We start from the raw sequence: 24,452 nt of genomic DNA, 5'->3' as shown, positions 1-24,452 counted from the left end.
TGGGTTGTAGTGCGCTGTGTGTTCGATCACCGCTGGGGGATCGGGACCCCAATATACCGACCGATACAGCACCGGGGGGACCGACAACCCTCTACCGACCGACACACGGGGGTCCGACCGTCACAGGAGGGTGCGTGTACTCCGATCGTCCTCTACTGACCGCTACACGGCTGTGTGTGCCCCAGTGGGGGAGGTGTGACATTGTGTACTGAGAAATGTGTAGTCCCAGCAATCACCTGACCGGTCTCTGCTTGTCAGTGTAGATCAGACCCTGTGCTGACCTTGTGTATGTGAGAGGTGTATACCCCCCAATATACTGTGTGTATACTGACCCCCCCATATTATCTGTGTATGTGAGAGGTGTATACCCCCAATATACTGTGTATACTGACCCCCCCCCCATTATTCTCTGTGTATGTGAGAGGTGTATACCCCCCAATATACTGTGTATACTGACACCCCCCCATATTATCTGTGTATGTGAGAGGTGTATACCCACCAATATACTGTGTGTATACTGACCCCCCCATATTCTCTGTGTATGTGAGAGGTGAATACTGACACCCCCATATCCTGTGTATTTACCCCCCCCCCAATATCCTGTGTATACACTGCCCCCCCAATATCCTGTGTGTGTACCGACCCCCCCAATATACTGTGTGTATACTGACCCCACCCCCCATAGCCTGTGTATACCCCCCCCAATATTCTGTGTATACCCCCCCCAATATCCTGTGTGTATACTGACCCCCCCCCCAATATCCTGTGTGTATACTGACCCCCCCCAATATCCTGTGTGTGTGTATAGTGACCCCCCCCCAATATCCTGTGTGTATATACTGACCCCCAATATACTGTGTTTACTCTCCCCCCCCCAATATCCTGTGTGTATACTGACCCCACCCCCCCATAGCCTGTGTATATACTGACCCCCAATATTCTGTGTATCCCCCCCCCCCAATATCCTGTGTATATACTGACCCCCCTGCCCCCAATATTCTCTGTATATACTGACCCCCAATATACTGTGTATATACTGACCCCCCTAATACCCAGTGTATACTCCCCCCCCCCCAATATCCTGTGTGTGTGTGTATAGTGACCCCCCCCAATATCCTGTGTGTGTGTGTGTATAGTGACCCCCCCCAATATCCTGTGTGTATATACTGACCCCCAATATACTGTGTATACTCTCCCCCCTAATATCCTGTGTGTATACTGACCCCCCCCCCCCCAATATCCTGTGTGTGTATATTGACCCCCCCCCCCAATATCCTGTGTGTGTATACTGACCCCCCCAATATCCTGTGTGTGTGTATACTGACCCCCCCAAATATCCTGTGTGTATATACCCCCCCCCCAATATCCTGTGTGAATTCTGACCCCCCCCCAATATCGTGTGTGTACTGCCCCCATCTCCTTTGTGTATACCGCATGTGACTTTTTCAGGGGCAGAAGACCCCATTCACACTTGTGATTACATGCGAGGGGTTGCCGGTGATTAGCTGTAGGCAGCACTAGGCTGACAGTTCCCACAGCTAATTGTGGCTGGTTGCATGTAATCGCCCATGGAGCGATTACCTGTGAATCATCTGCCTGGATGCAGACTGTGTCCAGGGCCAATCATGTAATCGCTCTTTGAGCCATCCCAAGTAAACGGCCACAATTGGCTGCGGGAGCCTCCTATTGTTTTCAGTGGGGCTGCAACTAATTGCTGGGAACCTTTGCTGGGTCTCCTGCCAGCAATCACTAACGGCTCCATTCTCAAATGTGATTGGCCTTAAAGTGGAAGTCCAAGCTATCCCCCCCCCCCCTTCTTCTAACTATCCTGTAGAATGAGGATACCTATGTACTCATTCTGAGCACACTCCGGTCATGTGATCTCACCGGTGGTGGCTTCAGGGGAGAGGAGAGATTACAGACAACAGCCAAAATGGCTTACAATGAGACATCTGTTGTCGGCTGTCCCTCCTCTCCCCTGGAGCCGATCACATGACCGGAGGAGCACAGCGTTCTGAGAATAGGTCAGTATTAGCATCTTAGTTTTCACAGGGGGGGTGGGAGCAGGTTCAGGCATAGCTAGGAAAGCCTGGAATTCCACTATAAATGGCAATGGCTGGCTCATCCCCTGAGAAATTCACAGCTTTATTAATAGACCCTATAGACTTGTATTGTGACAAGTAAAACACAACCATTGCAAGGCAGAGCCTGAGCTTGTAGTGAACACACACGTCTCCATGTACATAAGTAATCACAAAACATACATGACAACAAGGTTTATACAACATTGACACAAAGTGGGGAAACGATTAACGTCAAGCTGATGTCCTATGTTTGTATCTATCAACACTTTGAAAAGATTATACTTCCCTCTTGGGTGCTCTTCCTCCTTTTCTGCTAAGCTGTAATTTCAAATTAGTATTGAGTTGGCCATAGATGCTGGATGGGGCATGTGCTATGTACTTGGGGGAGGGGCCATGTGCTTGTTGGACGGGGCCATATACTTTGCTGGCCAGCACATCCTAAGCGTGAATGGTCACCTTAGTCAGGGGTCTTCAAACTATGGCCCTCCAGTTGTTCAGAAAACTACAATTCCCATCATGCCTAGTCATGTCTATGAATGCCAGATTTTTACAATGCCTCATGGGAAGTGTAGTTCCACCACAGCTGGAGGGCCATAGTTTGAAGATCCCTGCCTTAGGTGATTGTGCCCGGGCCTTTGTAGCAGGCTGGGGGAAGTGGGCTCTATACATTACTGAGACCAGGGCCTGGAAAACATCACATGCCTGACGAAGGGGCCCTGAGTGGCTCCGAAACGTTGCACTCTCTTTGTGTTGTGATCATGCAATAAGTCGTCCGATCGGACGCTATTTTCGTCGTTCCATGGTGTGCTGGCAAATATCTTAACTGTAACTTGCACCAGTATCCAGCTGGTTGTTTCTACAGCACCCAAATCCAAGAGCTATCAAGGAAAGTGTGCGATGGGAATATGAAGTATGTTATAATTTAAATACACATCAAGTAGAAGGGGAGAGAAAAAGCAGAGTAGGGGTAGAGAGAGAAAAAGCAGAGTAGGGGGTACAGAGAGAAAAAGCAGAGTAGGGGGTACAGAGAGAAAAAGCAGAGTAGGGGGTAGAGAGAGAAAAAGCAGAGTAGGGGGTAGAGAGAGAAAAAGCAGAGTAGGGGGTAGAGAGAGAAAAAGCAGAGTAGGGGTAGAGAGAGAAAAAGCAGAGTAGGGGGTAGAGAGAGAAAAAGCAGAGTAGGGGGTAGAGAGAGAAAAAGCAGAGTAGGGGAAGAGAGAAAAAGCAGAGTAGGGGGTAGAGAGAGAAAAAGCAGAGTAGGGGGTAGAGAGAGAAAAAGCAGAGTAGGGGGTAGAGAGAGAAAAAGCAGAGTAGGGGGTAGAGAGAGAAAAAGCAGAGTAGGGGGAAGAGAGAGAAAAAGCAGAGTAGGGGGTAGAGAGAGAAAAAGCAGAGTAGGGGGTAGAGAGAGAAAAAGCAGAGTAGGGGGTAGAGAGAGAAAAAGCAGAGTAGGGGGTAGAGAGAGAAAAAGCAGAGTAGGGGGTAGAGAGAGAAAAAGCAGAGTAGGGGGTAGAGAGAGAAAAAGCAGAGTAGGGGGTAGAGAGAGAAAAAGCAGAGTAGGGGGTAGAGAGAGAAAAAGCAGAGTAGGGGGTAGAGAGAGAAAAAGCAGAGTAGGGGGTAGAGAGAGAAAAAGCAGAGTAGGGGGTAGAGAGAGAAAAAGCAGAGTAGGGGGTAGAGAGAGAAAAAGCAGAGTAGGGGGTTAGAGAGAGAAAAAGCAGAGTAGGGGGTAGAGAGAGAAAAAGCAGAGTAGGGGGTAGAGAGAGAAAAAGCAGAGTAGGGGGTAGAGAGAGAAAAAGCAGAGTAGGGGGTAGAGAGAGAAAAAGCAGAGTAGGGGGTAGAGAGAGAAAAAGCAGAGTAGGGGGTAGAGAGAGAAAAAGCAGAGTAGGGGGTAGAGAGAGAAAAAGCAGAGTAGGGGGTAGAGAGAGAAAAAGCAGAGTAGGGGTAGAGAGAGAAAAAGCAGAGTAGGGGGTAGAGAGAGAAAAAGCAGAGTAGGGGGTAGAGAGAGAAAAAGCAGAGTAGGGGGTAGAGAGAGAAAAAGCAGAGTAGGGGGTAGAGAGAGAAAAAGCAGAGTAGGGGGTAGAGAGAGAAAAAGCAGAGTAGGGGGTAGAGAGAGAAAAAGCAGAGTAGGGGGTAGAGAGAGAAAAAGCAGAGTAGGGGGTAGAGAGAGAAAAAGCAGAGTAGGGGGTAGAGAGAGAAAAAGCAGAGTAGGGGGTAGAGAGAGAAAAAGCAGAGTAGGGGGTAGAGAGAGAAAAAGCAGAGTAGGGGGTAGAGAGAGAAAAAGCAGAGTAGGGGGTAGAGAGAGAAAAAGCAGAGTAGGGGGTAGAGAGAGAAAAAGCAGAGTAGGGGGTAGAGAGAGAAAAAGCAGAGTAGGGGGTAGAGAGAGAAAAAGCAGAGTAGGGGGTAGAGAGAGAAAAAGCAGAGTAGGGGGGTAGAGAGAGAAAAAGCAGAGTAGGGGGTAGAGAGAGAAAAAGCAGAGTAGGGGGTAGAGAGAGAAAAAGCAGAGTAGGGGGTAGAGAGAGAAAAAGCAGAGTAGGGGGTAGAGAGAGAAAAAGCAGAGTAGGGGGGTAGAGAGAGAAAAAGCAGAGTAGGGGGTAGAGAGAGAAAAAGCAGAGTAGGGGGTAGAGAGAGAAAAAGCAGAGTAGGGGGTAGAGAGAGAAAAAGCAGAGTAGGGGGTAGAGAGAGAAAAAGCAGAGTAGGGGGTAGAGAGAGAAAAAGCAGAGTAGGGGGAAGAGAGAGAAAAAGCAGAGTAGGGGGTAGAGAGAGAAAAAGCAGAGTAGGGGGTAGAGAGAGAAAAAGCAGAGTAGGGGGTAGAGAGAGAAAAAGCAGAGTAGGGGGTAGAGAGAGAAAAAGCAGAGTAGGGGGTAGAGAGAGAAAAGCAGAGTAGGGGGTAGAGAGAGAAAAAGCAGAGTAGGGGGTAGAGAGAGAAAAAGCAGAGTAGGGGGTAGAGAGAGAAAAAGCAGAGTAGGGGGTAGAGAGAGAAAAAGCAGAGTAGGGGGTAGAGAGAGAAAAAGCAGAGTAGGGGGTAGAGAGAGAAAAAGCAGAGTAGGGGGTAGAGAGAGAAAAAGCAGAGTAGGGGTAGAGAGAGAAAAAGCAGAGTAGGGGTAGAGAGAGAAAAAGCAGAGTAGGGGTAGAGAGAGAAAAAGCAGTGTAGGGGTACAAAAAAAAACAAACAAATGCTAAAACTAAACTTGAATGACTTCATCATATATCTTTTGAATTTAAAGTCGTCCCTTTCTGCAAATAATTTTAAAGTCAGCAGCTACACATACTGTAGCTGCTGACTTTTAATATTAGGACACTTACCTGTCCTGGAATTAAAGCAGGGGTTCACCCTAAAACATCATTAGACCGTTACATCCAGCATACTGCTGACATCTACAGTATGCTGGATTTTTTTTTTATCCGCTGTACTTAGTCTCATGGTTGTTTTCACCGGGCTTCCGGGTTCTCGCTCCCACGGGGAGTAGGCGTTCCTAAGACGAGGCATAGATGATTGACGTGCGGGTAAAGCGCGTCATCGCCTTCCGAAAATATCCGAGGGGGACTCGGCACTTTACGGCAGGCGCCGTAAAGAGCCGAATCCCCGTCGGATATTTTCGGAAGGCGATGACGCGCTTTACCCGCACGTCAGTCGTCTCCTGGGAGGATCAACACTCACTCCCAGGAGACATTGCGCAGAGCTCCCTGTCAGGGAAAAGGAGCGACACACCCACTCCCCGCAAGGAAGAAGACCCGGAAGTGAGGCTGAAGACAGGTAAGTGTACACATTTAAAAAAAAAAATGACAACGCTACAAGCCTTTATTAAGGCTGGAGATAGGTTAGCTAAAAAGTAGATTTTGAGGGTGAACCTCCGCTTTAAGTGATGTTGGCACCCCAGCCAATGTTTTTAGCAGCTCTCGGGTGCTGCAGCCACCATTGCCTGTAAGGGAAACCAGCAGTGAAGCCTTGTGGCTTCACAGACGGTTCCCTACTGTGCATGTGTAAAGCGCTCTGCGCTTTCTGAATGGCCCAGCGGCATTGGAAAGGAGGAGGGGAGCCAAACTTTCTTGGGAGTGGGGAAAGGGTTCCTGTCAAAAAGCAGGTACCTGCCCCCCCCCCCCCCCTTGAAAGCTGCCAAACGTGGCACTGGAGGGGGGGTAGGCAGATGAGCAGAACTTTCACTTTTTGGAGGGACTCTGCTTTAAAAATGAATTGCTCCACTACACTTGCAGCCACAGAGGTCAGTGAGTACTTGTTTAAAGCTCATTTACTGCTTGTTGAAAGTATGGAGATATATGAATGTCTATAGCCTGGTCACCATTCTTAGAAGTACAATACAACCCCAAAAATGTGCCGTTTTTACCCCATCAGATTGCACTGATCGTGATGTGGCAACCATTGCTAGATTAGAGCAGAACAACATACCCAGATATCTGTCTGCAGCCCTTACAATGTACTCTGACACTCTGTACTCTACATGAACTCCTAAATGATATGGATACATTGAAGACAACCTTCCCCTTTACTTTTGTAAAATGCTGATCTCTTCTTCTGTGAGAATTTTGCACATACAGCGATTAGCGACAGCTGAATGTATTTACAGCTTTCATATACAGAGCGTCATAATTACAGCTTGTGTGCACATTGCTCAGTGGAAATGGCAAGGGAAGCTTTCTTTCCTGGGTGACTATTTAGACTCCATTCACACCTGAGCGACAGCCGCGTTCGGCGGTAGCGGCGTATTTTACCGCGAGTGTGAAACTTTCAATTTTTTTTTTTCCCAAAGTCTTCCCATTGCTGTCAATGGGCAAACGCCAATGTCGCCTGAAAAAAAGGTTCCGGGACTTTTTTTCAGGCGACAGGCGTTCGGCGTCTATGAGATGTGAACTATCTCCATAGACAGCAATGGGAATTCTCCCCTCTAGCGGCAGAAGCGTCCGGCGTCGGGCGTTTTGTCGCTCAGGTAGGGTAGAATTTTTCTTTTTAAAATCGGCCTTTCACAGTCTTTTTAGGCTACAGGTATCCCCCCAGCTCCAGCCAACGGAGAAGAGATAGAACCTCTGCTGGGTTTTTATTGTTATCTAGGACCAAATCAGGGAGATTTCTTTCACTTTGTTATCCCACAAAAGCAAGAAATGAGGGGAATGGGGCTCACCAGCTTCTTATACTGAAAGAAAGAAAAAATATTTGTCTGTAGACATGGGCATCCGCTCCATAGGGCAAGGGGGGTCGTTTGCCCCCCCCCCCCCCCCTGGAATCACCAGGGAGAGCCAGGAGCAGGGCTGAACTGGCCCTGGGGCCGATTTAAGCGGTGACTGCAGCGCTCCCCTTCCCTCTAGTTGTCCCTTATTTAGAGTGCCTGTCCCTCTTCTGGGATCAAATCCATTTGTCACTCATTCCAAAAGGTTCCTCTTTTTGACCTGAAATAAATATACTGTCAATATAGTGTAGTGTTTCAATCAAGGGAAAGGGGTGCTGTGTAATGTAAAGGGGACCAGTGATGCAGGGTGCTGTGTAATGTAAAGGGGACCAGTGATGCAGGGTGCTGTGTAATGTAAAGGGGTCCAGAGGTGCAGTTGTGGAGAGGGGGTACACTGTAGTGACAAAGAGATATTGAAATATGCAGGGCGCACAGTGGGGTGTTTTTACATTTTACCGTGGGGGCGCTTTTAACCCACGCTGGAGGTTCGAAGAAAGGGTAAAATGCAACTGTGTATGGCCGCTGCCGAAGCGCCCCCCTCTGAAAAAATTTCAGCGGACACAGTAGTGAGCATAAAGCTCCTCCATAGGGAAATGGCTTTCTGTTCCCTGTGCCGTACAAAACTAAAATAAAATGTTTTAGCTGAAGTTGGGCTTTAAAGTGCAACTAAAGGCAAAAATATTTTTTTGGATAGAGTGGGGAAGGATTAGAACCCCTGTCAGGTTTGATTGCTATATGTGCCCCCCCCCATTCGGGAGACTCGCTCTCCCCTATTCCTGTTTCCCTTAACCACTTCCCGCCTGGCCTATAGCAGAATGACAGCTGCGCGTGGGTTTCATTGTTCTGAGTGGACATCATATGATGTCCTTCAGAACAAGCCACTCGCGTGCACCCCTGGACACACCACATCTCCGATCATGGTAAAGAGCTTATGACGTAGACTCTTTACCATGTGATCAGCTTTGTCCAATCACAGTGTAAATAGGAAGTGCCAGTTATCAGCGCGTGAGTGGAAGAGAGACGATAAGAGTCTTTCCTCAGCGAGGTCATCTGAATTGATAGTCAGTGCAATAATAATCAATGCTGCCCATCAGTGATGCCTGTCAGTGCCCATAAATGCTGCTCATCAGTAGTGCCTATCAGTGCCCATGAGTGCTGCATATTAATGCCTCCTCAGTGCCACCTCATGAGTGCAGCCTCATCAGCACATATCAGTGAAGGAGAAAAATTACCGTATTTATCGGCGTATACCGCGCACTTCTTTCCCCTTAAAATAAGGGAAAAATCGTGGGTGCACGATATACGTCGATCCCCGCTTCCCACGCTGTGTTTGGCCGCCGCAGACATATACCGAGCGCAGTACACTCGGCTCCCCTCTCAGTCACGCCCTGTGCTGCCTCCTAGCCTTTAACGCAATTAGAGCCGAGCGTGCCCGAGTGTACTGTGCTCGGTATATGTCGGCGGCGGCGTTCAAACACAGCGGGAGAAGCGGGGAGGACACCACCAGGGCCGCAGACGGAAACAGATTCACTAAGGGCACAAGACAAAATGGCAATACTACAGCAGCGCTAAAAACGCCAATTTATCCGCATTTCTACATTAGTGTTATTGCTCGTTTTCCAAATTTTTTGCTGTTGGCGCTTTGTTTTGTTTTTTTCATTAAAAACACATAATGTAAAAACGTCAACGTTTAGATGTGTTTTTTTGGGCGTTTTTACAGCTCATTTTAATTGTTCCTTGAAGCACAGGCTTCTCTCTCCTTTTTTTTTTTTTATGACCCCCTCGCTCTATCCAGAATAGTTTTGCCTATAGTTCTACTTTAGGGGCTCATATAGAGTAGTGATTCAGGGGCATTAAAAATGTGAATATGAGCTGAATTTTTAGCATGCCCCCCCCCCCCAAGCTGCGGCGTCAGAAAACTGGGGTGTTCAAATGCGATCACAAAAACTCTCTCATGTTGCGTTCAAGCGAATAGGGAAACCCTTCACTAACCCAATTATGGGTTTAAAACAGGTTGACAGGAGGTGTCACGTCACCTCCTCGCCATCCTTCATATACCTCTGAAAAGCAATCTGAACACTTTTCAGAGGAGCAGTAGTTTAAAGGAACCTGAACAGATCCTAAATCTTAAAATTTAAAGTGATTATAAAGTCTTATTTAAAAATAATAATAATAATAATAATAAAAAAAAAAAAAAACATGTTATACTTGCCTGTTCTGTGTAGTGGTTTTGCACAGGGCAGCCCAAATCCTCCTCTTCTCTGATGCCTCATCGGCGCAACTGGCCCCTCTCATTCAGATGTGGGGCTGTGGTTCAGCCCCGCCCCCTCTCTCTCCTGATTTGCTAACTGACTTTCACCGCGCAGCGAAAGCCAATGACGCCGCTGCTGTGTCTCAGCTAATCAGGAGGGAGAGTCCCAGATGGCAGAGCGACTCGTTGACATCGCTGGATCTAGATGGGGCTCAGGTAAGTATTAGAGGGGCTGCTGCACACAGAAGGCTTTTTATCTTAATGAATTAAGATAAAAAAACTTTTTTTTTATCTTAAAATATATTAAAGAGGAACTACAGTCTTGACTCCAACAACCTAGAGAGTAACAATTTCTGCAGTTTCCCTCACTTCCTGTTTCCTGTGTCACTTCTTGTTACTGTGACAGGAAGGCAAGGACATCTAATCCTTTCCCGCTCTGATGAAATGTGTTTTGGTCTGTTCTGACAGGAAAGAATAAAAAGTCTCCCTAGTAGGAGCAAAAGCAGCATTGACTTTGACAGGTCCTGTAATTGCACTCTACTATTTCAGCGTCTTCTCTGCAGTGTTAGGCCGCCCATACATAAGTCATTTATTTTTGTTCAGCAGCGGGTGGAATGGATAAACCTGACTTCATTCCCCCATACACACACTTGATGTGGATGGGTCAATCCTTCCCGCTGTGTTTTTGTGTACTGGTAGAGGGGAGACTTCCCGCCATCAGAATACACCGATCACTCTGCAGGCTATAGTCAGCAGAAAATCCAGAAATCAATCGGTAGACCAACTTCTGTACAATCACCTCACCTATCCTGCTGAACTGGCCGGATTTCAACCCATGTATGGCAAGCTGAAGGCCCCATTCACACGTTTTGTAGCTTGGTGCTCGAAGCTCCGAAACGCTGGAGGTGAAAATAATCAATTGTTCTTTGTGGAGATAGTTCACTTCTTCACTCCAGAACTTTTTTTGCGCTTAATGCGACCTGCATTAAGCGCAAAAAAAGTTCTGGAGCTTTTTTGTAGCTCAATTTGGGCAGATTTGTGTTTTTGGTGCATTTTTGTTACCAAATGAACAGAAACACGATATTTGCGTGTTTTTGTGCACATTCATGAGTTTTGGCACGTTTTTGCGCAAAATTATTTGCTTGCATGAGGAAAAAAAAAAATAGTAATATACGAATGAATGTAAAATGCCCAAATAACTAAAAATCATCATATATAAATTAATATGTAATATTACATAAATAAAAAATAATAATTACCGTATTTATTGCGGTATAACGCGCTCCCGCGTATACCGTGCACCCCTAAAGTTGCCCCCAATCCTGTGGAAAAAAAGTTTTTTTTTGTACTTAGTTTTGGTGTCTTGCGCGGCGTCCATCGGCGGCCTCGTCGGGTCCGGCGTTCGTCTGCGGCTTCGGGTGTCCTCTTCGTTGGGTCCGGCGTCCTTCTGCGGCTTCGGGTGTCCTCTTCGTTGCGTCCGGCGTCCTTCTGCGGCTTCGGGTGTCCTCTTCGTCGGGTCCGGCATCCTTCTGCGGCTTCGGGTGTCCTATCGTCGGGTGCGGCGTCCTCCCCGCTCGTTTCCCGCGCCGAGTTTTTCATACTGCGCCGACATATACAGAGCGCAGTACACTCGTGTATTGTCGGCAACTCTCGCGCTGACGTCCAGGACGTGAGCGCGGAAGGAGCCGAAACTGCCCCACTATATCCGAGTGTACTGCGCTCGGTATATGTCGGCGCATTATTCAAAACTCGGCGCGGGTATCGGCGTATACCGCGCACCCACGATTTTGCCCTGATTTTCAGGGCAAAAAAGTACGCGGTATACGCCGATAAATACGGTAACCTCTAACCTATAAAAAAGAGGAACTGCAGTCTGCTCACATAATTTGTAATAAAAACGCCTTTGCCATTCTGAAGCTTCCCCCTCAACCACTTTGCATATTATTTTATATAGACTGTGATTCTGTACTTGCCAAATATGCTGCAGAAATCTCCCTCCACAGAGTCTGGCTGCATCCATTTCAACTGTGAGCTGCTGCCTGTCCGCTTCCTGGATTTACACAGACACACACCTCCAGCTTTGCAACTCTCATTGGCCCTCTTATGACTCACCCCCCCTCTTCCTGACAATTTATCACAAGATTGAGAGAGAGCTGTGCATGATGTCATAAGCCTAGGCTATTGACCAGACAAGAAATGGGGAAGTGGACTATATAAGGTTCTTACTGGCAGAAAAAAATGTTTTACTATCCAAAGTCAAAACAAAAAAGGCAGAAGATTTAATAGATGTGAAAAAAATGACTGAAGTTCTGCTTTAAATATAATACTATTATTAATAATAAATCTCTCAAAACTGAACTTAAAAAAAATTGTATTATAATAATAATAATAATAATAATCTTCTATGTATTTATTTTGTGTTGGGGTGTTTAGTTATTACTATTTTATTTTTAATATTACTATCAACCCCTAACCCTTAATAAAAAGTAAAATAATGTTAAGATTAGGGGTTAATTATTTATTATTACATAGTATTTATTGTATTTACTTATGATGATAATTTTTTTTCTCCAAAAAAGGCTGTATAAAAACACGCAAATTGCACATAAAAATGTGCTAAAATCTCACATAAAAACACGTAAATAAAACTGGAAGCTGATTGGTTTCTATGCAGAGCTGCGCCAGATTTTGAACTCCAGTTTTAGTAAGTCAACCCCCATGGTGTGTTCATAGCTGCCTCCAAGAATCTACCGATTTTCTTACTGGCAGGATCCCCTAGCTGCTAGAATTTTGCCATTCATCCTTAAAGGGGTTGTAAAGGTTCGTCTTTATTTTCTAAATAGGTTCCTTTAAGCTAGTGCATTGTTGCTTCACTTACCTTTTCCTTCCATTTCCCTTCTAAATGTTTTTTTTCTTTGTTTGAATTTCTCACTTCCTGTTCCTCCTCGGTAAGCTTTCCACCATCATCTGAGTGGTGGAAAGTCATTTAGACCAGCTTACTGAACAGCTTACTGAGAAGAAACAGGAAGTGAGAAATTCAAACAAAGAAAAAAAACATTTAGAAGGGAAATCGAAGGAAAAGGTAAGTGAACCAACAATGCACTAGCTTAACCACTTCCCGACAGCCGTACGACTTTATACGGCTGCAGGGTGGTTGTAATTCTCTGACTCGCCGTCTTTTTACGGCCTCCGCTCCTCCTGGCCACTGGGGGGCGCGTGCCCGCCGCATCACTGAGATGCCGATGCGCGTGCCTGCCGACCACGATGTCCGCCAGGCTCCCGCGATCGGCGGTTACAGAGACAAGTATGTGGATCTGTGTGTGTAAACCCACAGATCCCTGTCCTGTCAGGGAGAGGGGACCGATGCTGTGTGTCTCGTACATAGGGACACAGATCGGTCACCTCCCCCAGTCAGTCCCCTTCCCCCACAGTTAGTAACACAATTCAGGGTACACATTTAACCCCTTCCTCGCCCCTAGTGTTAACCCCTTCAATGCCAGTCACATTTATACAGTAATTAGTGCATATTTATAGCACTGATCGCAGTATAAATGTGAATGGTGCCAAAAAAGTGTCCGATGTGTCCGCCATAATGTCCCAATAAAAATCGCAGATCGCCGCCATTACTAGGTAAAAAAAATAAATAATAAAAAATAATAATTCTGTCCCTTATTTTGTAGGCGCTATAACTTTTGCGCAAACCAGTCGCTTATTGCGATTCTTTTTTTTTTTTTTTTTTTTTTTACCAAAAATATGTAGATTACGTATCGGCCTAGACTGAGAAAAAAAGAAAAAGGTTAAAAAAAAATGAGCTATTTATTATAGCAACAAGTAAAAAATATATATATTTTTTCAAAATTGTCACTCTATTTTTGTTTATAGCACAAAAAATAAAAACCACGGAGGTGATCAAATACCACCAAAAGAAAGCTCTATTTGTGGGAAAAAAAGGACGTCAATTTTGTTTGGGAGCCACGTCGCACGACCGTGCAATTGTCAGTTAAATCGACGCAGTGTCGAATCGCAAAAAGTCCTCTGGTCAGGAAGGGGGTATATGTGCCCAGTAAGCAAGTGGTTAAAGGAACCTATTTAGAAAATAAACAAACCTTTACAACCCCTTTAAAGCGGTTGTAAAGGAAAAATAACAAACATGTTATACTTGCCTCCGCTGTGCAGTTCGTTTTGCACAGAGTGGCCCCGATCCTCCTCTTCTGAAGTCCCTCGGCGGATGTCTCTGGTTCTCCCCGCAAGTACTGATAACAGTCATGAGAGAGCTTGCATGGTGGTGAGTAATTGCGGGCGCGCTCCCATGATACAGCGAGGTGTTTTTTCACCTTCATGCATAGATTTTTTTTCATTTACAACTCCTTTAAGCCTTGTACAGATGAGAATATCGGACATAACAGTACAGTGGAATCTGTAGAATTACAAGGACATAGAGAATCAAAGGAAAAGGATAAACGCAACAAATGTTTCACTTGATGTTGGAATTGTTGATCAGATCAGGAGGGGGCAATGCTGCTACTTTGCCTAGGGCCCTATTTGACCCTAATCTGCCTCTGATCAGGAGATTGTCATGTCATGTGTATGAGCTCTTTTGCACAACATTTTGTAAATTGCTTAGTTGCAATAAGACGGCTTTATGTGAAGTGCGGTTATTTTCTAATCCTTGCACTGTGAGAATGTTGGCAATTCTCATTGAGGTATGATAATGCTATGGGCATGTATGTGCTAGGGGTGCTTTAACTCACATAGGAGTATCTTAAAAATCATGTTTTACACAAGCAAACTCCATGCAGTAGCTTCTTTCCATTAGAACATAAAGCCTTTTCTTTCAACAGGGTCTCCTTGTCCCACCCTACACATTACATCATCGTTGGATTTGTCCAGGGCGTGATGACATAATGCGTAGGACGGGATAAGGAGTTTTTAAATGTGCGCTACACTCCTCACTCCCGAAAAGCGATCTGTGGTGCATCAGAAGCATTTGACAGGCAATGACAGGTAGGTTTCTCACTGCCTGTTTTAAAGGATAAGTTTACCTTGGGGGAAAAAAAATAAAAATGAAATGCACGTTTTTTCTTCCGGTAAAAAACTGCATGTATTTATTTATTTTTAGGAGCCTGTAAAGCATTGCACCCGTGATCAGCAGATTGTGGGTGTAATGTCAGGCTCCTGCATAGACTGTCTGTCTGTGTAGCTGTCTGCCTGCACCTCCAATACGGAGAGGCCGTTACTGAATGACAGGACACTCAATGAACTACCTAGAGTACTTATCAGCGCCCTGGTAGTTCACTAGAACTGCAAGTCGACAAACGCATTGATTCACAGGACTCCAGCGAGTGATGAACATGTTACACCCCAAATATGGATGTAACATGTTTAGGCTCTGTTTCCACTAGTGCAACTTGCATTGCGACTTTGGGCTTATAAAGACGCAAGACCAGTCGCAGTGCTTTTTATTTCAATGGCGCCCGTTCAAATCTATGCAACTTAAAGTTGCAGTGACTTTGAAAATGTTCCTGCACTACTTTGATGCGACTTTTGATGTAACTTTGATCCAGAGACTGTAGAGTTGGATCAAAGTTACACTCTAAATCAGGGATCCTCTAACTACGGCCCTCCAGCTGTTGCAGAACTACACATCCCATGAGGCATTGCAAAACTCTGACATTCACAGACATGACTAGGCATGATGGGAATTGTAGTTCCTAAACAACTGGAGGGCCATAGTTTGAGGACCGCTGCTCTAAATCGTGCAACTTTGGGGTCGCAATAGTGGAAATGTAGCCTTAAATTGTTTCTAAAGGCAGACTTTTTTTTTTTTTTTCTTAAAAGGTCACTAAAGGAAACAAATTTTTTAGCTGCAATTACTGTTTAAAGGGTATAGAGACATAACAATTAACTGATTCCTTTTAAAAATGATTACAAATAGATAAAAATCAATCCTATAATGTGCCTGCAGGTTAGTTTCACTTTTAAACTAGTTTCATGTTCCTGTGAACTAGAGAGACACACAGAACAAAAACAAACAAATCCAGGGCAGTGTTTTGTTTGTAAAATGAATCTGATTGGTTCTGTTAAGTTTTAGACACACAGCTTAGACCACCGTGAAAAGCTCCCAGTACTGTGGTTATAAGGAGCCAGACAAGCAGGAAGTGTGGAGATCACAGCAGAATTACAGCAACTTCAAAGCAAAAACGAACAATAAGGACATGAAACCAGTACTGCAGTAAGGTAAAGGAAGCTATTTAGCTAAAAAAAAAAATTCCTTTAGTGATCCTTTAATGCATAACAAACATATCATACTTCCCTCCACTATGCAGTTCATTTTGCACAGAGTGGCCCCGATCCACCTGTTCTGGGGTCCCACGGCAGCTCTCTCCGCTCCTCCCCACAACCGATAACCCCCACTGGGAAGCTCTCTCCTGAGGGGGTTACCTTGCGGGTGCGCTCCCGTGTCATATACTTGGCGTCCATAGCTGCCAAGTGTATGACTCGGTCTCCCGACACCCGTGTTATTGGGTTTGATTGACAGCAGCAAGAGCCAATGGCTGCACTGCTATCAATATGTGCAATAAAGAGCAGAGAAGCCGCGCAGAGAAGCGACGTGGGATCGTGCCCACGGAAATTCGGAGCTCAGGTAAGTAAAATGGGTGGGCCTGACACTGCAAGGTGTTTTTTCACCTTACAGCATAGGATGCAGTAAGGTGAAAAAACATGAAGGTTTACAACCCCTTTAAGATAAAAAACCTTCTGTGTTCTTCAGCCCCCGTAATACTTACCTGAGCCCCATCTAGATCCAGCAATGTTGCACGAGACTCGGCTGTCCGGGACTCTCCCATCTCATTGGCTGAGACAGGAGCAGGCGCCATTGGCTCCCGACTTGGGTGCCCCCCAGAGCAAAGATGCTTGCTCCGGGGGGGCACTCGGCAGAAGGGAGGGGCCAGGACAGCCGAAGAAGGACCCGAGAAGCGGAGGATCAGGGCTGCTCTGTGCATCACCACTGCACAGAGCAGGTAAGTAAAACATGTTTGTTATTTTTAAACAAAATAACAACAAGACTTGAATATCACTTCAACCCTGTAAATGCTGCATTACATGTAGTTGAAGGGTGGTTACAGTGCGGTACCATTCACTTAAATGGGCCATATTTGCCAGTGGTACCACCTGTTAGGTGGCATAATTTTGGTGGAGAAGCAAAGCCAAATGTCTCAGCTACCTGTTTTTACTGCCCTCCTGATGGGTTATTTGAACAGCAGCACAGTAGCCACTGCTCGCTTTGGGGTTCCTTATGTCTAACTGAAACTTCAGACCAATTATTTTGATAAGGGAAAAATCGCTCTGATTAAAGGAGGGTTATTACCCCTGTCAGCTTTTTGGGTGATGATGCCAGCTTTGTGTAATACTAGTGCTGTATGGAATGTAAAGATGAGCAATAACAGCGTGAATATTGTTTATTTTCCAAGGTTGTGACCCAGGAAGATGACGCTGCCCGGGTGCCAGAGAAATGCTCGATGTCTGCTTTTAGCAGTCCACCATTATGGAGGATTCCGGAAGGGACTGGGCGAGTCCGTGGCATTATCTTGCCATCACCTCAGGAGGAATGAAGCCATTTCAGCACAGCACTTATATAGACATGTCTTTACGATGCAAAACCCACCGAGGAACTGTTGGCTGCCGAGAGCAGGCTGTGCCCGCTACATTTCAGAGGACGGTGTAAAAGTCATTCACCCTGAGAACAATCAGCCGCCAAGCATCCAAAAACAACAGGAGAGCGCAGTTGTACCTCGGGAGGATGTGGAGACATTCTTAGAAGGTACACAAGCTCTAATCTGGTTCTGAAAGCCACGTCCTCTCCACAGGCACCCTTTGTTGTAAATCACTACAAGGGATGTTCAGAGAAAGAGTTGGCCTCTCATAGAAATGTCTCATTTTAAAAAAAATGAAAAGGAATTTTCTAACTCAAGTGGTTCTGAGAGGAGTAATTCGGCCACATTCCCACCTGCAAATGGGCCCAACAGAATTTAGGCTCCATTCACACTTGTGTGACTTCAAGTTTCAGAGATTCCCTACCAAATAGAATTACTGGGGGTCAATAGGGAAAAGGCATCTTACATTGGTGGTCAGGAAGAAGAATGCAACCCTTCCATTGATGGTCAGAATTCCACCCTTAAAGATGGCTAAAAAGATCATTGGCTTCAAGCTGCTGGCACTACCTAGCAGCATTGGCCCTGGATCTATACAGGCTTATTCACATAGGAGATCAATCGGCTACAGCTCAAGGGACCCCCAGCAGCCTTAAGAAGGACCCTAGAAACTAGTTGAGAATAGCTGGTATAGACTGTCTACAGTGCCGGCCCAAGACATTGAGCTGCCTGGTACCAAGAATAAAATGCTGCCCCCCCCCCCCCAGAAAAAAAAATCACGCCCACCAAAATGTCCCCAAATCCTTTATTTGATATCATAACTAAAGAGGACCTGTCATGGCTCTATACATGTATAGGAGTATAAAGAGGACCTGTCATGACATTATACGTGTATATAGAAGTATAATGAGGACCTGTCATGGCTCTATACATGTATAGGAGTATAAAGAGGACCTGTCATGACATTATACGTGTATATAGAAGTATAATGAGGACCTGTCATGGCTCTATACATGTATGTAGGAGTATAAAGAGGACCTGTCATGGCTCTATCCTAGTGATTAGGAACAGAGATCTCTCTCCTCCTCCAGTCAGTCCCACCCCCCCAGTTAGAAACACCTCCCAGGGAACACATTTAACCCCTTCCCTGACAGTGACATTTACACATTAATCAGTGCATTTTTATAGCACAGATCGCTGTATAAATGTGAATGGTTCCAAAAATGTGTCAAAAGTGTCTGACCTGTCCACCGCAATGTCGCAGTCTTGCAAAGAAAAAAAAACAGATCACTGCCATTACTAGTAAAAAAAAATAAATAATAATAAAAATGCTTGAAGTGCATTATTTCTATTATTACATTGTTATATAAAATAGTTCAACTCACCATATTGCAGAATCAGTAGGAGCTGCGAGCGTGTCACTTGCCAACGTCACCTGCCTTCAGATGCGGATAGTCACTTGCCGCGTCACCAGATGCGGGTTGTCACCTGCCACACATTGCAGATTGTTACTTGCCACGATGTCACACATTGAGGATTGTCGCTTGCCATCTGCCACACAATGCAGATTGCCACGACGCCACCTGTCACACATTGTCACTTGCCACAACGTCACCTGCTACACGTAGCAGATTGTCACTTGCCACATCACCTGCCACACATTGCGGATTGCCACTTGCTGTTTTCCAGAGTAAAGGCAGGCAGCAGAGAGATAATGTAATCTCTCTGCTGCCCGCACAGTGGGGGCGAAACTGCAATGATGCAGAGCGGGCAGCGAGAGATGATGTCATCTCTCTGCTCCCCCGCCCGCTGATTGGCCAGCAAGCCGGCTCACCTGCTGACTGTCCCGCCCACTGACTGTTCCCCTGTTCTGCCCACAATGCCCAGGTGAATGGAGCGTGCTGGCTGAACAGGTGGAGCGGGCTGGTGGGCGTCAATTTGCCTCACATTGGAGCACGGAGCGGGCAGAACGGGTTGGCAACAATTTGCCTCACAGTGCAGGGGGGAGTGAAGCGGGCGGAAATTTGCCCCTCAGTAGGAAGCTGACGGGGAGGATGGAGATGACAGGGGTGGGTGGTAGGAAGCTGTCAGGGAGGATGGAGATGACAGAGGTGGGTGGTAGGAAGCTGACAGGGAGGATGGAGATGACAGGAGTGGGTGGTAGGAAGCTGACAGGGAGGATGGAGATGACAGAGGTGGGTGGTAGGAAGCTGACAGGGAGGATGGAGATGACAGGGGTGGGTGGTAGGAAGCTGTCAGGGAGGATGGAGATGACAGGGGTGGGTGGTAGGAAGCTGACAAGGAGGATGGAGATGACAGGGGGTGATAAAATGTATGACAGGCCTCAGAGGTAGGGTGGTGGGAACATCATGCTCCTCGTCATCCCCCTGTTCCTGGCATCCCAATAGGATGCCAGGAACAGGGGGATGACGAGGAGCATGATGATGACAGGAGACAGTAGGTGGCATCACAGCAATAGGGCTGTGTGTGAGGTCATCACAAGCAGCTGGTAGCAGGGATGTTCGGGCGCCCTTGTTCAGGGAGTGAAATCGGATGCTGTCAGTGTCGGACAGCAGACCATCATGCACAGTACCTCGCCGATGATCGCGCTGCTCTGGCAGATCTTTCACACTATGGCCGTCCATCCTGGATGAGGTCAAGGAGCCGTTCAGCATTATCCGCGCTCTGCACATGGTACTTGGTAGGCGATTCGCAGAGCGCGAGAGAAGGGAAGGAGCCAGGGGAGCACATGGATCCACCTACTGACCAAACAATTGGATGATCGAGGTTGCGACAAGCTCCCAGCGCCTCCTCCTCTTCCTCCACAGGACTTCGCGGTGGCAAGGACTACAATGTCACACATTAAGTGCAGGGGGAGTGGAGCGGGCGGAATGGCGGGCGGGCGGCAACTTGCCGCCCCCCTGAAAGTGCCGCCTGGTACCACCCGGTCCCATCATAGGGCCGGCCCTGACTGTCTATGCGTTCTTAGTTCTGTGTAGTTATTCACACTCCTAGTTTGCTATTTGGTCAGTTAAGCAGCACACACATGATGTCATCCCTCTGTTCAGTGTGTGTTTTTTCCTCCTGTCAGCATGTTCCCTGTGAATACGTGCATGCAGCAGAGTCTAATAGGCTTAGATTTCTCCCTCCCTCTCCCAATTGCTTATTGGAAACTTGTTTTTTACATCTGCCTGGAGTTCAGATGCTTTGTATGCCAATGCTAGAAGGCGGCCATCTGAACGCCTCTGTTGTTTACTGTTTATTTTGTCTTTTTTTTTTAAAGGGCTGGATGATGATCCACTTGGGTCTCCACTGGATGCAATCCCAGAAGATGAAGGTGCCCAAATTGCTCCAATCCCTCCTTCCTCCTATACACTTCGAGATTATGTGGATCGATCTGAAACTCTACAGAAGCTGGTAATGCTTGGTGAGTGGTCTCCTTTTACATATATAACATACTAAACTTGGCAAATACCATCCACAACTTAAAAAAACAATCATGACTGCTTAAAGTATAGAACATGTAGTCCTTCACAGATAATTGATACAATATAATACCACTCCACATGGTAATACATGACTATAAAATTTAGCATTTTCTGTATTGTACTTCATATAGGAGCAACCCAACGCGTTTCGAGCGGATATCTTCTTTGGCGGGGGGGGGGGGGGGGCTTGTGGTATTTTTTTTTAAATATAGTATATTTACATCAAAACCACTTTCAACAGGCATATCGCATATAAACCCCAAACACAGGGTATATACCGTAAGTATACAGCGCACTTTTTTGCCCTGGAAAACAGGGCAAAATCGTGGGTGCGCGATATACGGCGATACCCGCTTCCCGCGCTTTGTTCGAACCACTGCGTCGACATATACCGAGCGCAGTACACTCGCGTATCGGCAGGCTCGGCTCCTCTCGCGGTCACGTCGTGTGCGTCCTGTATGTCGTTTACGCGAGAGGAGCCGAGCCCGCCCCGACTATACCCGAGTGTACTCCACTCGGTCTATGTCGGCGCAGTGGTTCGAACACAGCGCGGGAAGCGGGGATGGCCGCAGAAGGACGCCGGACCGGACGAGGCCACGATGGACGCGCTGGACGACGGGCAGGACGCGATGGACGACGGGCAAGACACCGACGAGGGGCATCCAAACTGTAAGTATTTTTTTTTTTTTTTTGCAGGAATCTACCTTCAAGTTCGGGGGTGCGCGCTATACGCCGGGTGCGTTATAGCCCCATAAATACGGTAGTAGCTTGCTGAAAGTAGTCATTTAGATACTAACATGTCTGGGAATGCCATTATGTCGCTTGTATGGAGAACGTGCGGTGGAAGGTATTTTCACTGCATATTTACTGACCTTAAAGTAGTTCTAAAGGTAGAAAGTGTTTTTTTTCCCCCCTTAATGCATTCTATGCAGCAAGGTAAAAAAAACTTTCTGCAAGTAAGCACCCCTTATTCTCAACTGATTCCAATCTCAATCCAGTGATGTGCACAAGATCAGAGGCTCTGCCTCCTGATTTGCTCAGACTTTGCAGTGGCAGCCATTGGCTCCTGCAGCTGTTAATCACAGCCAATGAGGAGGGAGTAGGGGGTGGAGCGGCGCCCTCCTCTGTATGTCTTATAGACAAACAGAACAGGGCTTGGGAGCGAGCATGCAGGAGTACCCCCTGTTGGCAAGCGGCTTGTGGGGGAGAAGCCAGGAGCACCGATGGGGGACCCGTGAAGAGGAGGATCACATTGCAGAGGTTTTGCACAGAGCAGGTAAGTATAACCTGTCATTTAAAAAAAAAAAAATGTAAACTTTACGACCACTTAGCTTGTTTGATCTTATCTGTTAGATTTTCATTTTTAGAGTCCCACTGTTGGTGTTATTTGCAACTCTTGCAATCCTTTCCCAGACAGACGGTCTGTTGTTTTTCTGCTTGTACCTAATAGAGGCAACTACTTGCAATTTTTCAATTTACTTGGCTGTTTTGTCTCTTGCTCCCTATTTTATAAATGTATAGACTTTGATATTCTAAAACCTGATAGTGTGTGTGTGTGTGTGTGTATATATATGTGTGTGTGTGTGTGTGTGTGTGTGTGTGTGTGTATGTATGTATGTATGTATGTATGTGTGTGTATGTATGTTGAAAGGTGGTTTTACTATTTAATATTGAGTGACGATTATTAATCTATATCGAATAATTAATATGTATTGTGTGATTTTCACTGCGCCCCAGGATGTTCTGGTGGCATTGAATTGTACTGTACTGCTCTTCAATGAACTTCTTTTAAAAAAAAAAAAGAAAGGTGGTTTTAATGTATGTATACAATATTTTGGAGAAAATCTCTGCAAATCTCATCCCTGAAGAAGACATCTGCTTGAAATGTGTTGGGTTGCTCCTATATGAAATACAGCAAATGCAATATATCATTGTTATGTATCACTATGTGAAAAGAAGCAGCGGCATTGTATTGTATCATCATCTATGAAGGACTTCATGTTCTATACTTTGCGCAGCCATGATTGTTTTTTAAGTTGTGGATGGTATTTGCCAAGTTTAGTATGTTATATATGTATATATTTGTTTTTTGTTTTTCCAATTTTTTATTTAGATTGCAGCAGATAACAAGAAATATATTGACTCAATACGTGAGTCTAATGTACAGTGCCTTGAAAAAGTATTCATACCCCTTTTAAATTTTCCACATTTTGTCATGTTATTTCCAAAAACATAACTATTTTTTGGGGATTTTATGTGATAGACCAACACAAAGTGGCACATAATTGTGGAAGGAAAATTGTATTAATGGCTTTCCAATTTTTTAAAAATAAACAAGTGAAAAGTGTGGGGTGCATTTGTATTCATCCCCCATGAGTCAATACTTTGTAGAACCTCCTTTCACTGCAATTACAGCTGCAAGTATTTTTGGGGATGTCTCTACCAGCTTTGCACATCTAGAGTGACATTTTTGACCATTCTTCTTTACAAAATAGCTCAAGCTGTCAGATTGGATGGAGAGCATCTGAACAACAATTTTCAAGTCTTACCACAGATTCTCAATTGGATTTAGGTCTGGACTTTGACTGGGACATTCGAGCACATAAATGTGCTTTGATCTAAACCAGGGGTATTGAATTACAATTCGCCGAGGTCCGGTCAGTAACATTTTCTTCTAGCAGAGGTCCGAATATCATGTTGGTTCCTTGTCATGCATTTTCGCATGCGCCAAACTACATGTTGCTTCAGCACAATGCGGCTTGGTGCGGCACAATTTTTTTTCATAAAAAGGTCAAGGACTTTAATCTCGGTTTCTTGTGGGTAGTGCAGCCCATTAAAATGGGCTGATCCGCCCACGACGTGTGCACCACATGCAGAGATCTTAACCCATTCATATATCAGCCTCCTTTGTCCCCAGTGCATATCCCATTCCCCTCCCTTTCACATCAAGATCCCCTCTTGATGAGTTTCCCCAGCTCCCCCTTTACATCACCCCCTCCACTCCTTCCACAGTAGTGTCCTCACACTTCCTTAACATCAACCCCCATTAACGGTACTGTCCTCTGCCCCTATTTACATCATAACCCCACATGACAGTCCTCAGTCCGTCCCCCCCCCCCCACATGACAGTCCTCAGTCCCCCCCATGTTCTAATCCTCTGCTCCCCCACATGACAGTCCTCAGTCCCCTCCACATTCTAATCCTCAGCTCCCCCACATGACAGTTCTTGGGCCCCCCCTCTTTGATGTCCTCAGCACCCCCCCCCCCCACATCACTGCAATCCTGAGGCTCGGCATCCTCCCCCTACATTCAGTTGTTGGCTCTTAACTTCACCCCCTAACTGTCCTACCTTACACAGACAGATCGGAGGGAGGGAGGCACAGCCTGTCTGGATAGGTGCAGGGAGGGGGAGGCGGGACAGTTCTGGATGGAGGGTCGAGGTAACAAACAGGTGATTGGCTGCTAGGATGAATGACAGTCCTAGCAGTCAATCACCTGTTTGATTACCTCGGACAGCCAATGGCTGGAGGAAGAAAAGGCTCCTACATGGCGGTACCGAGGCGGTCCGAATGGCAGAGTGCCGCAGGCCGCATTAGGTCCGCCATTTAGTGATGCCCGATTTAAACCATTCCATTGTAGATCTGGCTGTATGTTTAGGATCGTTGTCCTGCTGGAAGGTTGACCTCTGCCCCAGTCTCAAGTCTTTTGGAGACTAACATGTTTTCTTCTAAGATTGCCCTGTATTTGGCTCCATCCATCTTCCCATCAACTCTGACCAGCTTCCCTGTCCCTGCTGAATGATGTGT

At 46.1% G+C, this 24,452-nt stretch overlaps 1 protein-coding gene across 1 annotated transcript in view; it reads left to right on the top strand.

The window, feature by feature from the left end:
* MTERF3 (mitochondrial transcription termination factor 3) overlaps nucleotides 1-24,452 on the top strand; it is a gene marked incomplete at its 5' end in the record, with an annotated part of 65,014 nt that continues 40,562 nt past the window's right edge. Inside the window, 3 exon segments of the mRNA XM_040354743.1 lie at nucleotides 1-130; nucleotides 16,979-17,328; nucleotides 20,442-20,585. Coding sequence (XP_040210677.1) covers nucleotides 16,995-17,328; nucleotides 20,442-20,585 — 478 coding nt within the window.

This window comes from Rana temporaria, chromosome 5 (assembly GCF_905171775.1).
Source record: "Rana temporaria chromosome 5, aRanTem1.1, whole genome shotgun sequence".
Lineage (NCBI taxonomy): Eukaryota > Metazoa > Chordata > Amphibia > Anura > Ranidae > Rana > Rana temporaria.
This window is presented reverse-complemented; position numbering and strand designations above follow the sequence as displayed.